This window comes from Lagenorhynchus albirostris, chromosome 7 (genome assembly GCF_949774975.1).
Source record: "Lagenorhynchus albirostris chromosome 7, mLagAlb1.1, whole genome shotgun sequence".
Taxonomy (NCBI): Eukaryota; Metazoa; Chordata; class Mammalia; order Artiodactyla; family Delphinidae; genus Lagenorhynchus; species Lagenorhynchus albirostris.
The window spans coordinates 36,946,261-36,964,043 of NC_083101.1; the positions used below are offsets into that span (position 1 = coordinate 36,946,261).

Below are 17,783 nucleotides of genomic sequence, written 5' to 3' on the forward strand. Positions count from 1 at the left end.
CATGGCCTTCAGAGGGCTGCCATTGCCCTGTTCTCCTTGATGGGTTTGCAACCTAGGTGGGTCCAGTCAGAGTGAAGCTCTCTGTCTCAAGTATTTGATAACTGAGGGAATTCACTTTCACTTTGTCCAGACATGGATGAGGAAACACACAGCCTCTGGAACTGTGGGCAGCCACCTTGTAACCCCAATGGAAGCCAGCCTTAAGATGATAAAACCATGGAAGGCAGAGTAGAATGGTAGAAAGCAGTCCTTGGTGATTTGACTGAGCTGCTGGATTAAGCTAACCCAAGTCGTCCCCCCCCCCCCCCCCCGCCTCCCCCCCCCCCCCCCCCCGTATCTGGACTTTTCAGTTGCATGAGCTGATAAATTATCTTATCTTATCGTTTAGCCACTTTGATTTACGATTACTTGTGACACAGTCTTACTGATATAAATTCCCTCTATGGTTTGGCCTGTGTCTACCTCTCCAGTTTCCTTTCTCATCACACTTTCCTTTGCAATCTGTGCTCTAGTCTTATTAAACTTATAGCAGTTCCTTGAATGCATTGCATGCGTGTGCATGTGTGTTTTATCTCCGAGCCTTTGTCCATGCTATTCGTCTCTCTGTCCACCGCACCCACATTGCCGGCCCTGCCTAGCCAGGTTTTGTTTTGTTTATCCTCCTGGCATCCTTCAGTTCACATGTCACTTCCTCCAAGAAGCCTCCCTGACTCCTAGGCTAGGGCCAGTCCCTTCACTCCTGCATGCATAGAAGCCTATATTTCCTTTGTAACGTGTATCTCACTTTATGGTGACTCCTTACCATGTGTGTCATGCTGGATTAAAAGCATTCATAAGGGCAGGGGTCACATTTCTCTTGTCCCCCATTTCATCTCCATGCCTGGCATAAGACCTGGTGCGTGAGAGGCATTTAATTTTTGTAGAATGACTGGTAATTATTATTCAAAGCATCCCTAGGGCTTCTCCAGTGAGTTGAAAGCAGAGGTTGAGGGTAATTAAAGGACAGAGGAAATAAAATTTTTTTTGGCCGAGCTACGTGGATTGCGGGATCTTAGTTCCCTGACCAGGGATTGAACCTGGGCTCCCAGCAGTGAAAGCACTGAGTCCTAACCACTGGACTGCCAGGGAATTCCACCCCCCCCAATTATTTTTATTTTTAAAATTTATTTATTTATTTATTTGCGGTACGCGGGCCTCTCACTGTTGTGGCCTCTCCCGTTGCGGAGCACAGGCTCCGGACGCGCAGGCTCAGCGGCCATGGCTCAAGGGCCTAGCCGCTCTGCGGCATGTCGGATCTTCCCGGACTGGGGCACGAACCCGTGTCCCCTGAATCAGCAGGCGGACTCTCAACCACTGCGCCACCAGGGAAGCCCTAAATTTATTTTTTTTAATTAATTAATTAATTTATGGCTGCGTTGGGTCTTTGCTGCTGCTGCGCGCAGGCTTTCTCTAATTGTATTGAGTGGGGGGCTACTCTTCACTGCAATATGAGGGCTTCTTATTGCGGTGACTTCTCTTATTGTGGAGCACGGGCTCTAGGCGCGCGGGCTTCAGTAGTTGTGGCTCAGGGGCTCTACAGCACAGGCTCAGTAGTTGTGGCGCATGGGCTTAGTTGCTCCACAGCATGTGGGCTCTTCCCAGACCAGGGCTCGAACCCGTGTCCCCTGCATTGGCAGGCGGATTCTTAACCGTCTTCCCTGGCCCCTCTTTCCTTTGGCTTTAGGGGAGAGCTGCGGGCAGAATATGGTGTGCCTGACTTGCTCTGTGGGACACTGGGTCCCCAGGGAATCAGTTGTCTCCAAGTGTCCTCACTGTGTCTTGCTCAGCTTTGCCCTCTTCTTCCTCAAAAGTTGAGTGATTTCCCAACCTGAGCTCACAGCAGGCTCTATTCCCCTGTCCTCTTCCATCCACCTAAAGCACGTTCGCACACTGGCAGGATACCCAAACACACCCATCACTGACTGCGCCCTGGGAGTGTGCTCTGTTCCCATTACCTGGGCTCATGGTGATACCAATTGTCATGAGATTATCTGCCCCCTTCCACCCTTGAGCTCTTAGTGTGGACTGTCCCACATTCACCTGAGACAGTGTAGCCAGTCCTCCACCTATGTGGCATCACCAGTTCCCCTGTGACCTGTCCAAGGTACAGTCTGACCCAAACTCTCTCTTGCCTCCATCGAGCCCTTCAAGTTTTTCCCTGATCTAAGGCCAGCATTTCTCCTTCCTCAGCATACTTAGAATGTCAGAGAGCTAGAGGCGGCCTCAGAATCCTGACAATACCCTGGTTCTTGGCTTCGGGCCCAGATTCTTAGGAGTCCTCAGTGGTAGGAATAGGGTCTAAAGTTTCTAACATTTTGCTTTTTAATAGCATTTTTTTCTAATTACAAAGTAATGCAGGCATGCTCAAGCAGAAAACTTGGAAAAAGCAGAAAAGTATAAGGGAATTTTAAAAGTCACCCTATTTATCCCATTCACCCCCTCAGTGGGCCAGTGCCTGGAACAGATTTGGTGCGTAATAAATATTTGTTGAATGAATTATCTTTGATCCCATCACCCAGAGATAAAAGCCACAATCACCTTTCGATTGTTTATCCTTCCAGTCATAGATATGTTATACTACCTAAATAAGATCATATTGTACACAGTTTTATGGCCTGCCTTTTTTCTCTCGTCAATACACTATGTGTTTTCCCATATTGATAGCTTTTTTACATCATTAATGCTTTCAGATTATTCTTCAAATGGCTCTACCATAATTTTCCCAGCCAATTCTCTACCATTGGGCATTTAAGTGATTTCCAGTTTTCTGTTGTTACAACATCTTGCCACCCATCCTAGTACATATGTTTTTGTCCACATATCTATTTTTTTTTTTTTATTTTTTTTATTTTTGGCTGTGTTGGGTCTTCGTTTCTGTGAGAGGGCTTTCTCCAGTTGCGGTGAGCGGGGGCCACTCTTCATCGCGGTGCGCGGGCCTCTCACTGTCGCGGCCTCTCTTGTTGCGGAGCACAGGCTCCAGACGCGCAGGCTCAGTAGTTGTGGCTCACAGGCCCAGTCGCTCCACGGCATGTGGGATCCTCCCAGACCAGGGCTCGAACCCGTGTCCCCTGCATTGGCAGGCAGATTCTCAACCACTGCGCCACCAGGGAAGCCCCACATATCTATTTTTTAGGATGCATTCCTAGAAGTGGAATTGCTGGGTTAGAAGAGTAGGCACATTTTAAGATATCTCATGCATACTGACAAAATGGCACTGCTAATTTACCCTCCAAGGCTATTGCCAGTTTTCAAAAAGACCTAAGTAAGTAAAGAAAATCTGGTACATTTTATCTCTGGACTAGGTAACACAGACTCATCAACTCTAAGCTTTTGGCCAGAATTACAGCAATTCCGACCCACCATGTTAGTTATTGACACTTGCTGACAGGAAGCTAACTGGCTATCAGGTTTTGGATCAGTATGGAAAGAGAAAGCAAGTTAGTGACTTAAAGCCTATCAACTTTTCCGGGGGCCAAAATATTCAAAACCTGGTGACCCGTGAGGATTCCTAGTAATAAAAGCATTGGGGACAACTGGACCCCGGTGTCTGGCATGGGCCCAGGACAGAATCTTAATTCTACAGGTGGGGCACTGCGACCCTGCCCGTGTCTAAACGCCCAACTCTCCTGACTCAAAGTCCACGCTGCTGCCCCAACTTAGTGCTACTCAAAGGAGGGCCACCCACTTGCCCCAACCTGCCCTGCCCCGAAAGGTGCCGCACACCGGCAGCGCCGCCCTGGCGGTGACCTGATGCGGTTCAGCTGGCAGCTGCGCATGCTCCGTCCTGCGCGCAGCCTCTAGGCGCCAGAGGGCGCGCTCCCCTCCAAGGCCCCGCCCCCACGGCCCCGCCCTCTGAGCCGTTGGGATTTGAATCTCCGGCGGGCTGCGGCTGGAAGTACCGACCCTCCAGTCCGGCATGGAAAGCCCGGGCCCCAGCGTACGGTGCCCGGTGCAAGAGCAGCGTGCCCGTTGGGAGCGGAAACGCGCCTGCACTGCCCGGGAGCTGCTGGAGACCGAGCGGCGCTACCAGGAACAGCTGGGGCTGGTGGCCACGGTGCGGGGCCCGCACACCCTCCCGTAGGGGCGGGGACCCCTGGGTGTGAGAGGGCCCCTACGAGGTCGGTGACCCTGACTGGGGTACCGTGGGTCCTGACCTGGACGCCTGCACGTAGGGACCTCAGGCCGACTTACACAGTTTCTAGCGGCGCCTTGGCACTGGCTTCATGTTTCTGCGGACTGCATGCCGGTATTCTCTCCTTCCGCAGTACTTCGTGGGGATTCTGAGAGCCAAGGGCACCCTGCGACCACCAGAGCGCCAGGCCCTGTTTGGGCCCTGGGAGCTCATTTACGGCGCCAGCCAGTGAGTAGAAGGGGCGTGGGAAGAGAAAGGAGGGAGAGCTCTGGCCTCTGGCAGTGCGCGGAGCTCAGAGTCGGAGCGACCCCGGTTTACATTCGGAGTCTGCCAGTTACCTCACTTGTGGTCTTGGCCCAGTGCCTTAATCTGCCCCAATTCTCCACCCGTAAAATGGGGTAATAGCACTACCTCCGGGGCAGGGGTAGGAGAATTAAAAGAGGTGGTGCTTGAGTAGTTCTTGGGCTGCTCTTTTATTGTCCTGACCTACGCAGAGAGCTGCTTCCCTACCTCGAAGGAGGGCGCTGGGGACAGGGGCTGGAGGGCTTCTGCCCCCACCTGGAGCTCTACACCCAATTTGCTGCCAACGCTGAGAGGTCCCGGACCACCCTGCAGGTAACCTGAAGATGACCTCAAGTCCTCCTTCCCCTCTTCCTCCATACATTGCCTCTTCATCTGCAGACCCAAACTTCATTTATACTGTTCCTGCATTTATAGAGCCCTGTGGGTGTCCAGCTCTGTACTAAGTTCCCTGTAGGGAGACGGGGTTCTCTCAGGAGCACACAGCTTCCTGAGGGCTGGGGATGTGTACACCGAAGAATACAATAGTAGGAGAGGCTTCTCTCCTTGCTGCCAACTCTTTCCCCGTCACTCTAGGAGCAATTAAAGAAGAACAAACGTTTCCGGAGGTTTGTGCGACTTCAGGAAGGTCGCCCTGAGTTTGGGGGTATGCAGCTCCAGGACCTGCTCCCTCTGCCTCTGCAGAGGCTCCAGCAGTGAGTGAACTCACCCTGACACAGCCAACTTCTCTTGGAATACTGAGTCTGTATGATTGCTGCTCTCAGCTTTGTGGGATTCCATGGGATTTGTCCCACTGTGTCTCTCCTGGGACAAATTGCTCCCAAAAACTTTTTGCAAGAGTAAATGTGAACCCACTGGAGTACCTGGGCTGTGCAGCCTCAGGCCCTTAGCTGGGATTGTGGAACTTACACTGAAGTGAGGGGCCTGTAATAAGGTTAGCAACAGGGTTTCTGGAGATGAAAGGCTCGCCTAGCTTAGAATTTGTCCCTGCGGATGAGTTAAGAACTTAGTTGTCTGTAGCATCCTCCTTAAGTTGATTAACTTTCACCTTGGGATCTGGCCTCCTGAACCTTGGTCAGTCTGCCCCTCTGACTCTTCAATGTGGAATGGAAGAGGGCCATGTGGTGTGAACCCAGGTTCTGAGTCTCAGATGAAAGAGGGGGATAAAATAGCCACAAGCAGGTCTTTCCTGGCTTTGCAACTGAAGTTTGTACAGGGGGTGATCTGTGTGTCAGGCAGAGGAAATTTTGCCCAGCTCTACTTCCCCTCGTAACTTCCAACTGTCTAATTCCAGGTATGAGAATCTTGCCATTGCTTTGGCTGAAAACACAGGTCCCAACAGCCCTGACCATGAACAGCTCACAAGTATGTTCTTGCTCCTCCACAGCAGTCCTTGGAGACTGCTTCTCTTGTATCCATTTCTGGTTCTGACCTCCAACAATGTCTGATATGCCCCTATCTTCCAATGACTTGTATACAATGTTCCTATTGCCCTACATACTCTTTAAGAAGTTAGACTCTGACCCTGGTCCTCTCTGGAATAGCCTGTCTTTCACCACCACCATTCACCCAAAGTCAAAGTTGTGTTGGGAGTGGGGCATGGAATATTATTCCAGGGGCTGCCCGGCGGATAAGTGACACTGCCCAGAGAGTCCACACCATCAGTCAGAAACAGAAGAATGACCAGCACCTCCAGCGTGTCCAGGCTCTGCTCAGTGGACGGCAGGCAAAGGGGCTTATCTCAGGTAGTCTGTGTGCTTCCCCTCAATCCTCAAACTACCCTTTTCCTACCCCCCATCCTCTCTTTTGCCAGCACATACCCCCCATTTCGTCAGCCTCCCTTTCCTTCTATTCCGTGCATCACGGTCCTGAAGCTGCACCAGAATAACAGCTCTCCCATCCCCCAGGTCGCTGGTTCCTACGCCAGGGTTGGCTGCTGGTGGTGCCTCCCCGAGGGGAGCCTCGGCCCCGAATGTTCTTCCTCTTCTCTGATGCACTCCTCATGGCCAAGCCTCGACCTCCATTGCATCTGCTGCAGAGTGGCACCTTTGCTTGCCAGGCCCTCTACCCCATGGCTGAGTGTCAACTCCACAGGGTCTTTGGCCACTCAGGAGGCCCCTGTGGTGGACTGCTCAGCGTAAGTAACGGGCGAGAGCCCTAGGTGAGGTAGGAGAGGCCCAAAATATACCTCAAGTGCCTGTGCACCATTCATCTCCTAGGCCTGGGCCCCCCTCACAGGAACTGAGCCACCTACATTGAGAGCATAGTAGGGCTTGGGGTTCATACCTGGTTCTCACTTCAGCCCTAAATTACCTCAATGGAAACAGCAGGGCCTTTAGCTTAAGGCTGGACATTTCTGAGCCATGTGCTAAGAGGTGGTCTCTCCCTAGCTGTCCTTTCCCCACGAGAAGCTACTGCTTATGTCCACAGACCAGGAGGAGCTGTCGCACTGGTACCGCAGTCTGACTTTGGCCAGCAGGTAAGTTATTTTCCTTCAGAAGAGTGCTGTGGTGAGGCCCACGAGCTGGAGGCAGCAGTTTGGGGCCTCTCTCACGTCTGGAACTCACTCGCACCCCTCACCCCACTCCTCCATCCAACACCCTGGGTGGTTTTGTCAGAATAGAGTGCTCATGCCAGTGCCTGAACTATCTTCTCTCCACAGCAGCCAGAAGAACTAGAGGAATCTTACAAATTCGAGTCCAGGATACCTCAGAGTCGGGAGTACAAAGGAATCTTCTTCAGTACTAACAAAACACAGACTCTTCACAGTTTGAGAAGGGTCATTCTGTGTTTGCGTGAGACCAAGACACGCCATGTCATTTGAACAGCTCTTGAGAATCCGGACACCAAACCTGACCCAACTGAACCTCAGCTGAACCAGCTATTTTTATGTTGTATGTAGTTTCTATAATTTATTTTCCCACAGGATTTTAGTAAAGTTTTTTCTTTTTTGGAGAAGCTTTTTATCTCAGCTATGCAATATGAGAAAAGGGGTTTCTGTGCCCTGAAGGCTGGCATGATGGCGGCCTCAGGAATACAAAGAGAAGGACTGGAGCTCCCTCTGTCTTCTCAGCTCCTGCACTGGAAGACAGCCTCTTTATGTCCTAATAAGGGAAGCTTTTCAAGAAGGCCCAGTTGTTTTTAGGCACCTAGTATGGGTGTGTGTGTGTGTGTGTGTGTGTGTGTGTGTGTGTGTGTGTGTGTGTGTGACCAGCTGGAATGGAAAAAGCACACAGGATCATCCAGTCACAAGAACAGACTCTGTTTTACTAAACTGTCAGCTGTTGTCCCTCCTTCCCGGTGGGGGCTGTGACTGGGGCCCTTTGCTGCAGCCTTCCGGCATCTTCTCCTTAGCCCCTGCTCCATTTCCCTGGGAGTAGCTAGGTTCCTCGTCCCTGTGCTCCAGTTTAGGGGCTCCTCCCAGGCCTGACTGTCACCAGCCTCTTCCTCGTCCTCCTCTATAGATAAGTCCTCAGGAAAGGGTGTGCTGGCCTCTGTGAAGAGGAAGATCAGGCATGTTCCAGTCTGAGAGGCTTTGTCTCTACCTCCACCAGACTCTCACCTCCCAACCCTGTACCTGGTTCTGGAACCTCCACACCCTTGTTTGGTTTGCTCTCTCGTAGCAGCTGATGGATGGCCTGTAGCTTCATGTGCAAAAGCTCCTGCTGGGCTCCAGCCAGGGTAGTCACACTGCAGATATGTCCACTCAGAGGCTGCCCAATCTCTGTGCCCACCTCTCCCACCTACCACAAGTTCCCCTGGCCACAGGGTCATTGCTCTGCGTACCGCTCAAAAAGGGGCTCCAGCTGGGCCATCAGACTGTTCAGGTGTTGTTCTGTCTGGGCCAGCTGTTGTGTCAGCTGGGCCAGCTGTTGCTCTGGGGTAAGGGAGAAAAGGAGAGCAATGGTTACCAACCTTCTGCTGTCCCTTAATCCCCCCCAAGTACAGACTTCTGCAAAACCCACCTGACTGCAGTGAATCCTTCTTGCCTGCCTCCTCCTGGAGAAAAGTAGCCTCATCTTTCCCCTGCTGTGGAAAAAGGCAAGGGCAATGAGGTTCTCAATAACCTCAGTCTTGGGGCTTCCCTGGTGGTGCAGTGATTAGGAATCCGCCTGCCAGTGCAGGGGACACGGGTTCGAGCCCTGGTCCGGGAAGGTCCCACATGCCACGGAGCAGCTGGGCCTGTGCGCCACAACTACTGAGCCTGCGCGCTAGAGCCCGTGAGCCACAACTACTGAGCCCACGTGCCACAACTACTGAAACTTGCACACCTAGAGCCTGTGCTCTTCAACAAGAGAAGCCACTGCAGTGAGAAGCCTGCACACCTCAGCAAAGAGCAGCCCCCGCTTGCTGCAACCAGAGAAAGCCCACGTACAGTAACGAAGACCCAATGCAGCCAAAATAAAATAAATAAATTTACAAAAAAATAAGTAAATAAATTACCGCAGTCTCCAAAGCCAGAAGGAGGAGGAGGACAATTTCAGGTAGACAAAACTAGTGGGTTTTTACCTCAGAGAATCATAATCACAACTAGTCCAGCTCCTCAGCCAGGACAGGAAGCAACATGTCAGTATGCCCCACACGTGGTTGTTTAGTCTACTGAAACACTTCCAGGAAGGAGCAGCTGTCATCAGTTTGATAAAGTTCTGGTTGTTAGTTTATACACAAAGCCAGAAACTGTCCTGTGTGCATCTTCTTTTCATGGTACTGATCAGAGCCTTCCAAAATCATATCTTTTCAACGTGATAGCCCCTCAGGAATTTGAAGAAATTGGTCATACCCCGTCTTCTCTGGTTTAATAGTGCCAATCTTTTGCAGTCAGTGCTCATTTGACACGGTTTTCTCTAGTTGCTTTACTCTGGTTTGTTTTAAGAGCATGTACTGCTCTTAAAACAGTGCCCTCAAGAGAGTAACATTCTCCAGGAGTGTTCTGATCAGAAAATAAAGCACAATACCTCCTTCCTAGCATTGATTTGGGAAGTGGGTTATCACATCACACAACTGAACTTTGTCAAATAATAAACTGCTGCCAAATTATGTTTCTTTCATACTATACTTGGGTCCAAGAATAGAATTTATTATCTATCCTTGTAAAATTTCATCATCATATTCAGTCCCTCATTCTAGCCTGTCAAGTCTATTTTGGATCACGATTAGCCATCCCTTCTAGTTTCATATCATCTCCAAATTGGCTCAGCCCTCTATATTCCAATGCAAGTAAGTGATAGGGCCAGGGCTAAAGGGAGAGAGAGCCCTGGGAGGTACTACTTTCCATTTCAACAGTTTCAATCCACCACAATATACTGTCAGTTCACATTGCAGGGCCTCCTTCCCAAGGAGAACTTGAGACTGCTTGTTACCTCGAACTCTAAAAGCACTTTGGCTACAGTAATCAACTGCTCGTGCCAAGGTTGGAATCTCACCGGGAACTGCACTTACTGTAGTATGGACATTTGCTGGGTTCAAATCCCAGCTCCACCAGTTACTAGCTCTGGGTGGTCTTGAGCAAGTGACTAAACCTCTTCACTGGATTGTTGGGAGGATTAAATGTGATGATCATTATTTATTTACAATTTACCAAGGGCCCTTCACATCCACTACCACGCTGGATGCTCAAAATAACCCCATAATCTTAGAAAGCCAGGGAACTCTTGTCATTTTACAGACTGAAGGGAAAATGTGTCTTCTTCTTGGTACCATAGCGTCCCCCTGGGAGATTCAGGCTCGGGGTATCCCCACCCCTGGTCGTCCCGCACCTGTAAACACTTGTACAGCACAAAAGCCACGGCGGCTGCGGTGTACAGCGCTCCCAAGGGCAGTGCCCCGGCCCAGGCCCGCTCGCGCTGGTTCTTGGGCGGTGGCGGCGGCGGCCGCCGCCGGGTTTCCGTGGCCCCAGGGCCGACCTGGGCGGCGTCCCCTGAAGAGGAGGGCAGAAGCGGTCAGTACAGCTGGGGTTTGGGGCCTGTGGGCAGTCCCAGCCTCCCTCCAGCTGCCCTCGCTGGTACCTGGGTGTGCCCGGTGGTCGGGGCTGGTGCGGTCTCCGAGCACCTCGGGCAGCGCTGACACAAGTAGCAGCCCCAGCGAACCCGCGAGCGACACCACGCTCGCCATTGCAGGCAGACACCGCGAGAACCGAGGCGGCACCGGCGTAGGTCGGACGCACCCGAGCGCTCCCGAGCCCGTTCAGCTCCGGGCTTCCCAGGAAGGTCACGCCCACCCAGTGTGTGGGCGGGGCCAGGCCTATTTGCATAGCACTGTGGGTCCAGCTTAGTTCATTTAAGAAATTAGTTCATTTCTTACCTCTATATAGGTATTCTGTTAGCCAGGATGTCTCCAGAAGCGTACAGTCTTAGAAGATTATAACTGGAAGTGGTTTTTATTTGCCACGCCACCAATTTCGTCACCCTAACCGAAAAATAAATTTCCCCTTGGAGCTATAAAAGGTTAGACCGCGAGACTCTCAATGTAGCTTGTGCTGAAGGCCTGTTTCCTAGGCTACGAACTGGGGACTAGTTCCTTCTTTGCGCCTAGGGGAAAGTCCCCGGACCTCTGGCAGAGAGTGCCGCGTGCGCATGTACGTTAGACCTTCCCTACTTCTCACGGTTAAGGCCGCCAAGAAGCGATCCCGCAACTGGTGGGAAAGCCGAGCGGCGTGTTGGTGGGGGTGTCATCCGTCTACTTCTATAGTTACGCAGGCAGTGCGCCATCGTGCGCACCAACCACACGGGGCTCATTCTCAGCGCGGCTACTTTTGTACCTTGCTAGAAAGTAGCAAGTTACACCCCTGAGCTACTTCTTATTCCTCCCCTTAACTACTTGTTCCTCCTGTGGCCTAATACATCACTGTATCATTTTTATGCAATTCCCATTTCGTGCGACGGCTTCCTCTTCCCCACCCTTTCCATCTGGCAAGTGCCTGTAATAGCCACCATTTATCGTGTAGCATGGTAACACGATAATTTTTTTTTTTTTTTTTGCTGTACTTGGGCCTCTCACTGTTGTGGCCTCTCCCGTTGCGGAGCACAAGCTCCGGACGCGCAGGCTCAGCGGCTATGGCTCACGGGCCCAGCCGCTCCGCGGCATGTGGGATCTTCCCGGACCGGGGCACGAACCCGTGTCCCCTGCATCGGCAGGCGGACTCTCAACCACTGCACCACCAGTGAAGCCTCACGATAAGGTTTGATCTCTGCCTGGGCTAGAATCCTGCCTCTCCTATTTGACTAGCCAACCACCCAGAGGCAGCCTGGGCTGCAGAGCAGAGTAGTCCAATCCTCGACTCTAAGCCAGTTGACATAATCAATGTAAATAAGTGGTTCAGGCCAGGTGTAATAGGATAAATGGGCCCCAGCTGATTGTTGCCTTTAGGGAATTTGGGCCCACTATTGCCAGCTCTTCTGATTTTTTTCCAATAGATTAACAAATCGGGATTTCAAAATTTGGAAATCTCCAGTTTTTAAATGTTGACGAGGAATCAGTGGCAGACTTAGCATATTTGACACCTGAGAGACTTTTAAAAAGTCTCCTCTTCTATATAACAAAATTATTTTCAGTAATAATCAGGAAATGAAACAATAGTGTCCAGAAAAGAAACTAATAAGGGCCAGAAATTCAAACAGTGAATTATTTCTTTTGTTGAACTCTGTAGATACAATCTTGACGATATAAAAAAAATAGTTAAAATTAAATATACATTACAGAACAAGAAAGGGTAATGGGTTAATATTTCTTAGTTACATTATTGTATTTTTTGAGAAAGGGGCAAAAAACTTATACTTACATTTAACCTGAGTAATGGATAACTCTAATTTCTTTTTTAAAGTTAACTTCTGCAAATTCGTCAAAAGTAATTTTTGCATATTCCTATTTAATAGAGAATACAGCTAGATTTGTCAATCTCCACGCACAGTTGATTAAAGAATGCCTTTTACTAATTTTCATATCAAAAAAGTTTCTTTCACATGAAGCAACAGACATACAAATAGGAAAAGAAAGTCTTAAACATAAAGATGTTTGGCAAAGATTCATTAAAATTCCATTTGTCAGTAAATTCCAGAAATTTTCAATACAAATAAAAACTAAGTGGTCACCTAGAATGACAGAATTAAAGTAACTCAACGTCATTTTATTTGACTTTTTAATCACTGTGCTACCATTGTTCATTGTAAATCTACTGGTTAAATGCAGGACTGTGTAATATCATAGGAGACAGAAATTGTGCCCAAACCAAAGAATAACTCCAAATGGTTAAGAACTAATTCTGGCTATAAACACATGTAAAATGAACCTGTTTGCGTCAGGAGCCAGTTGTATAACTGGGCGTTCTACAGATTAACTTCCATGTAGATTATAATAGTTTTTTTTTTTTTCTGGCCGCACCACACCGCAGGCAGGACCTTAATTCCCCTGACCAGGGATGGAACCCTCATCCCCTGCAGTGGAAGCATGGAGTCTTAACCACTGGACTGCCACGGAAGTCGTAGATTAGAAAACTTCTAAAGGATAAGTAATATAAATGTGCTAATTTGAAGCTTATATAGTAGTATTAAAACTCATCAGTAACTACAACAATTTAGAATGTAGATCTACAAAATATTTTTGAGAAAGGAATATTTTATCACTGACATTTTTTAGAATTGCTGAAACTTGGTGATAATAAAAAAGGACACTGATTTTTAGTCAGTTTTGTTTTTAAATTCTCTACAGACAATACCCTCTTATTGCCTGGAGGGGCAGGATCTCTCCTGCCATCCCCATCCTTGGCACATTACTGCAATGATTTTAAATTTTTAAAAAACATTGTATGGGCCAGACAAAACAGATCTCTGACCTCTGGTCTAAGGTTTATATTTGGAACTTAAATCCCTCTTCCCACATCAACAGCCTCCCATGTGGTTGGGCTGTTTCTGGGCAGGGCAGGTACTCTGCTGCTCCCTGAAGCAAACAAGTGGAAACACAGGGCTGTTTCCCAGGACAGATCTGGGGCAGAGGTTGCTCTAATTCAGCTAACTTTTTTTTTTTTTTAAGCCATCTTTAAATTTATTTTCCAAATATGAATCTCAATTAATGTTCATACACTGTCATTTAGCTTCAGGCTTTTTTAACCTAGAAAAAAATTCTCTTTTAAAAAATACATCTATTGAGGTATAACTGACAAACAATAAAGTACAAACAAAGGTGCACAATTTCATGATTGCTGACATATGTATAATGCATGAAAGCACAAACATCACCAAGGCAATGAAAACATCCATCAGCCCCCACTCATCTTCAATCTAGAACACTGCTCCTGTCCCTCCCCATCTCTGTTTTTCATGATATTGACTTTTAGGAAAGCTTAAGGTCACTTGTCTGGTGGAGTGTCCCCCATTCTAGATTTGCCTAATTGTTTCTTCATAATTTGATTCCCACTGAACATTTTTGTCCAGGACATCACATGGGCAATGTAGAGTTCCTCCCACTGCATCCCATTAGGGACACAGAACATCACTTTGGGCACTTGGTTCAAGAGGTGTCTGTGAATGTCATGATGAAGGTCCCTTTCCCTGTCATCATCACAAGTGGTCTGTCTCTGGTACCCTGTTCCTTAACAAAGGCTTTGACCACCCGTGAGGATTCTTGCTGGCTCAGTGATGGCATTGTGGGTAGCAGATGGTGGTTCTCTAATTCTGCACAACTACACTTCACAGTTGGCATCTTCTCTAAAGAAGACCTTTCCTTCCCTGACTCCCGCTCCTGTGTTTTTAAAGGCACCCTTGGGTTCATGAATTCTTTTCCTCCATCCAATGTGTGTAACCCAATATCTTCCTTTTTGAGGTCCAAAGTGTGCTGCAATGTGCCAGTAGAGCCCTTCACCCTGCCTCTGCATCCTTCTGGGTCCTAATTAGTTTTCAAGTACATCACTGCTGTCAGATATGAGCTTTCATTCTACTTCTTTCCTGAGAGTGGACCCAGAGCCAAGCATTTCTCCATGACACCCTGACTGTCTTTATTGGTGAAGGACATTGAAAAATCAAGATCTGGGGAAGTAAACCCTTTTCAATGTTTGATGTAAAACATTTGAGGGTGTACATGTTAAGAACTATGAAGGATCTGAATCAGCTAACTTTTGAGCTTGACAGCTCCTAGGGACAGTTTGGATGAAGTGGACCAGGGGGAGGGAATCAAGCTTCCTCTAGCCCCCAAACTATTATACCAATAATAATAACAACGACAAAGGTCATCTTAACACACGCCCCTCGGGTCAGCCTTAGGGTGTAGTGGGACTGTAAGTACCAGGGGGCCCCCTCATCACATTTCACTTCAAAACATGCTCACTGAGGAATACGTTCTCTGTTCTCTGTCATGGGACTCAGAGTTGGAGAGAAGAGGCATACACCCTGTGGCAGAAAGGAATCTCTGTCCTAAGGCCTGGCTTCCTTGTCTTGTCGCTCCCGCCTCATGCCACTTCTGCCCGCCTTGGGGTCTTCATGAGCTCACCTGCCCAGTGGCTCAGTAAACTCAGGCCTGCCTCTTCTCTGGCCGAAGTTGCTACAGGGTACAGGGGAGAGATGGGGGTGGGGGCGGAAGCCCAGGAACTGCTGGGTAGTGCAGGTGCAGGCACAGGGTGGTGTCTTTGTTCTTTCACTCATCCCTCCCCGCCCCCTTCCTCCCCGGAAACCAGTAACTTTGCCACCACCCGTATTGGAGGTGCTGAGCCGTGGGGGGCCAGGCCCAGGGAGGGGTGGGAGTAAAGGGGGCTGCCGCAGCTGTGTTGGGCCATAAATCAGGCTGACCCCTTGGCTCAGGGCAGGATGCCTGCAACTTTGGCTTCTGTACCACCAGGTCTGAGCAGAAGTGACAACTACACGGATCTGCTAGCGCCTGGTGAGCTGGGCGGGACAGGGGCAGGGGGAGGGGTCACGTGGCTCCATGTCCCACCAGCTGGGACCTGGAGGGTTAGGCTGGGCAGTAACACACACACACACACACCCCCATCCTCTCACAAATACAGGAATCCCCTCCTTGACCAAGGCCTGGGGACTATGGGCCCTCTTAGGGGCTGTGACGCTGTTGCTTCTCATCTCACTGGCTGTGCACTTATTCCAATGGACTAGTGGCTGGAGCAGGAACCATCCGGGACAGGGACGGTGAGTGGGGGGCAATAGAGATGGGTTGATCGAGCGTTCCCCCTTACCAACAAGCACCCTCTCATCCCCTAAACTCTGTGTTGCAGGCCTGGAGAGTCTGCGGAAGAGGTCCCTCTGTACGGGAACCTGCATTATCTACAGACAGGTAGGAAGCTTTCAGAGGGTAGGGGCACAGTGGCCAGGGTGCAGGGGGAGGAACAAGAAGTGACCAGATTCCTGTTCCCTGTCCTAGGACGACTGTCTCAAGAACCGGGGCCAGACCAACAGAATCCAACACCTGGAGGCCCTGCCAGGGTGAGTCAGTTGTGGCTGAAGAAGAGGGGAGGGAAGGTAGTGGGGGATTTTTCAAGGGTCCAGTGAACTTCTAACAGCCTTGCAACTCCAGGCTGCAGAGGAGGTGATGCGCTATACCAGGCTGCAGCTGCGGCCTCCTCAGGGCCGGATCCCCAGCCCTGGAAGCCCCATCAAGTACTCGGAGGTGGTGCTGGACCCTGAGCCAAAGCCCCAGGCCTCGAGCCCCGAGCCGGAGCTCTACGCCTCAGTGTGTGCCCAGACCCGCAGAGCCCGGGCTTCCTTTCCAGACCAGGCCTACGCCAACAGCCAGCCTGCACCCAGCTGAGACAGAGGGCCTGGCACAGTGGGGCATACAACTCCCCCGCCTCCTCTGTTGCCAGGGTTACTGCTACCCTGTCTGGGGCATGACTGTTTCCCAACCACCCCCTAAAGACAGGCAGCCATTGCTCAGTCACAGGAGTTATGCTCCCCGAACTTCCAATCTGAGCTGTGAGAGAGACATCTCAGAGGAATGGCAGGCCCCCCGTTTCTTGAGGGTGGAGGAAGCAAAGGCAGTGGCCCCCTCTCCACCGTTTTTTTCCCTCTATCTATTCCTCTCAACCCCCAAACTCCCAGGTCCTCACTCCTTCCGGAGCTTAACCCGATCCTCCCCACTCTGGCTGCCTCTTAGTCTACCCCTGACACCACAGTGTCTCCTCAGACACAAGAAGTGGGGGTGGGGGGGTAAGAGTCTGAGAGGACACAGATGGGCATCCTCCTCAGGAGCCCACAAGCTGGAGGGGTCCTGGAGCTCAGTGACCTGAGAAACCCAAGCCTGGTCTCTGACTTGAGAACCCTGGCAGAATACCAGTCTCCATCCTGCCATCTGTTATGTGCCCAAGTTTTTAAATAAAACTTCTGAAAAAGTGTTTAGATTTCACCTAGAAAGCCACACACCTGCAACAGGCCCCACATGGTGGGGCGGTGACCTCTGCTCTCTGCACAGAGCACTTCTGGGAGCGTCTACCTGGGAAAGAGGGGCCAAGAAGGGCCGCAGCATCAGTGATGCAGGGGTGGGCGCTACGGGTGGAGGCCGGAGCCCAGCTGCTGCGGGAACGTCCCCAGGATTTGCACACAGAGCCTCCCCACTCCCATCACCTGCGGTCTGCAAGTTTCCCACCCTCTGACCTACTTTCCCCAGGGCCATCATCCACAGCCTGAGGTCTGGGCCATTTTCCCCTACAGCCTCTGTAGATCTCTTGACAGACCCTACTGAGGTTTGAGCAGAAAAAAAGGGGAAGCTGAGGCTTTTACTTCCAAACTTCTCTCCTTCCTACTTAGAGTCCCAGAGAAAATCACAGAGAAGGGAACCTTGAGCCTGAGACCAGCATGGTGGTCCCAATGAGAAGGGCGACACGCCTCTCCACGCACACACAATAACCCAAATGCCCCAGGGTTCCTGGACCTCTGAGGACCCCCAACCTGGGCCTCCCCAGAAGAGGCCCCGGTCGCGGTTAACGGCAGGCAGCTGGGCCTGTGTGGGAGGGAAGATGGCTTTGGGGGCGGGCACCGGATGCGGGGAACCGCGGGCAGCGGGATGTGGGGTTCTGAGGGCTGCTGCGCTAAAGACGGCTCAACGTGTCCGCGGCCTGGGAGACGTGACGCCCTGACCTTGGAAGAAGCAAGGGGTCCCGCCAACCTCCTGGGACGAGCCGGGAGCCGCAGCCGAGGTCTTAAACGCCGCCAAGTTAGGAAGCCGACCTCCGCTCCCCGATCTCCCTCTCCCCGCGGGCTTCCGCGGCGCCCGAACCAAGCCCCGAGCGCCCCCGCCTGGTGCGACGCGGCCTCGTCACCACCTCTGCGCAGGCGTAAGGCTGCCCTGCCCACAGCATGCTGGGAGATGTAGTCCAGAC

The 17,783-nt window shown here is 50.7% G+C and overlaps 3 protein-coding genes across 4 annotated transcripts; 2 read left to right on the top strand and 1 right to left on the bottom strand.

The window, feature by feature from the left end:
• The first annotated feature begins 3,191 nt into the window (after positions 1-3,191).
• ARHGEF39 (Rho guanine nucleotide exchange factor 39) lies at positions 3,192-7,429 on the top strand. The gene is made up of 9 exons (XM_060154880.1): positions 3,192-4,093; positions 4,305-4,399; positions 4,666-4,786; positions 5,048-5,166; positions 5,766-5,836; positions 6,088-6,216; positions 6,379-6,608; positions 6,862-6,950; positions 7,134-7,429. The coding sequence occupies exons 1-9, from the start codon at positions 3,956-3,958 to the stop codon at positions 7,147-7,149; spliced, it is 1,008 nt and encodes a 335-aa protein (XP_060010863.1). The 5' UTR covers positions 3,192-3,955; the 3' UTR covers positions 7,150-7,429.
• A 283-nt stretch (positions 7,430-7,712) lies between these two features.
• CCDC107 (coiled-coil domain containing 107) lies at positions 7,713-10,676 on the bottom strand. Of its 2 annotated transcripts, none has more exons than XM_060154879.1 (6): positions 10,477-10,676; positions 10,228-10,388; positions 8,437-8,497; positions 8,258-8,348; positions 8,049-8,161; positions 7,713-7,965 (listed from the first exon to the last, which is right to left on the bottom strand). In XM_060154879.1, exons 1-6 carry the CDS (start codon positions 10,580-10,582, stop codon positions 7,718-7,720), a joined length of 780 nt encoding a protein of 259 aa, XP_060010862.1. In that variant the 5' UTR covers positions 10,583-10,676; the 3' UTR covers positions 7,713-7,717. The 2 variants fall into 2 exon arrangements, with proteins under 2 accessions (XP_060010862.1, XP_060010861.1); XM_060154878.1 differs by having other exon boundaries at positions 8,437-8,500; positions 10,477-10,674.
• A 3,321-nt stretch (positions 10,677-13,997) lies between these two features.
• On the top strand, positions 13,998-16,695 carry SIT1 (signaling threshold regulating transmembrane adaptor 1). Its single transcript, XM_060153196.1, is given in 7 exon segments — positions 13,998-14,042; positions 15,158-15,217; positions 15,220-15,334; positions 15,462-15,597; positions 15,684-15,742; positions 15,830-15,891; positions 15,983-16,695. Coding segments are annotated over 7 exon segments (711 nt in total). The 3' UTR covers positions 16,217-16,695.
• The last annotated feature ends 1,088 nt before the right edge of the window (positions 16,696-17,783 follow it).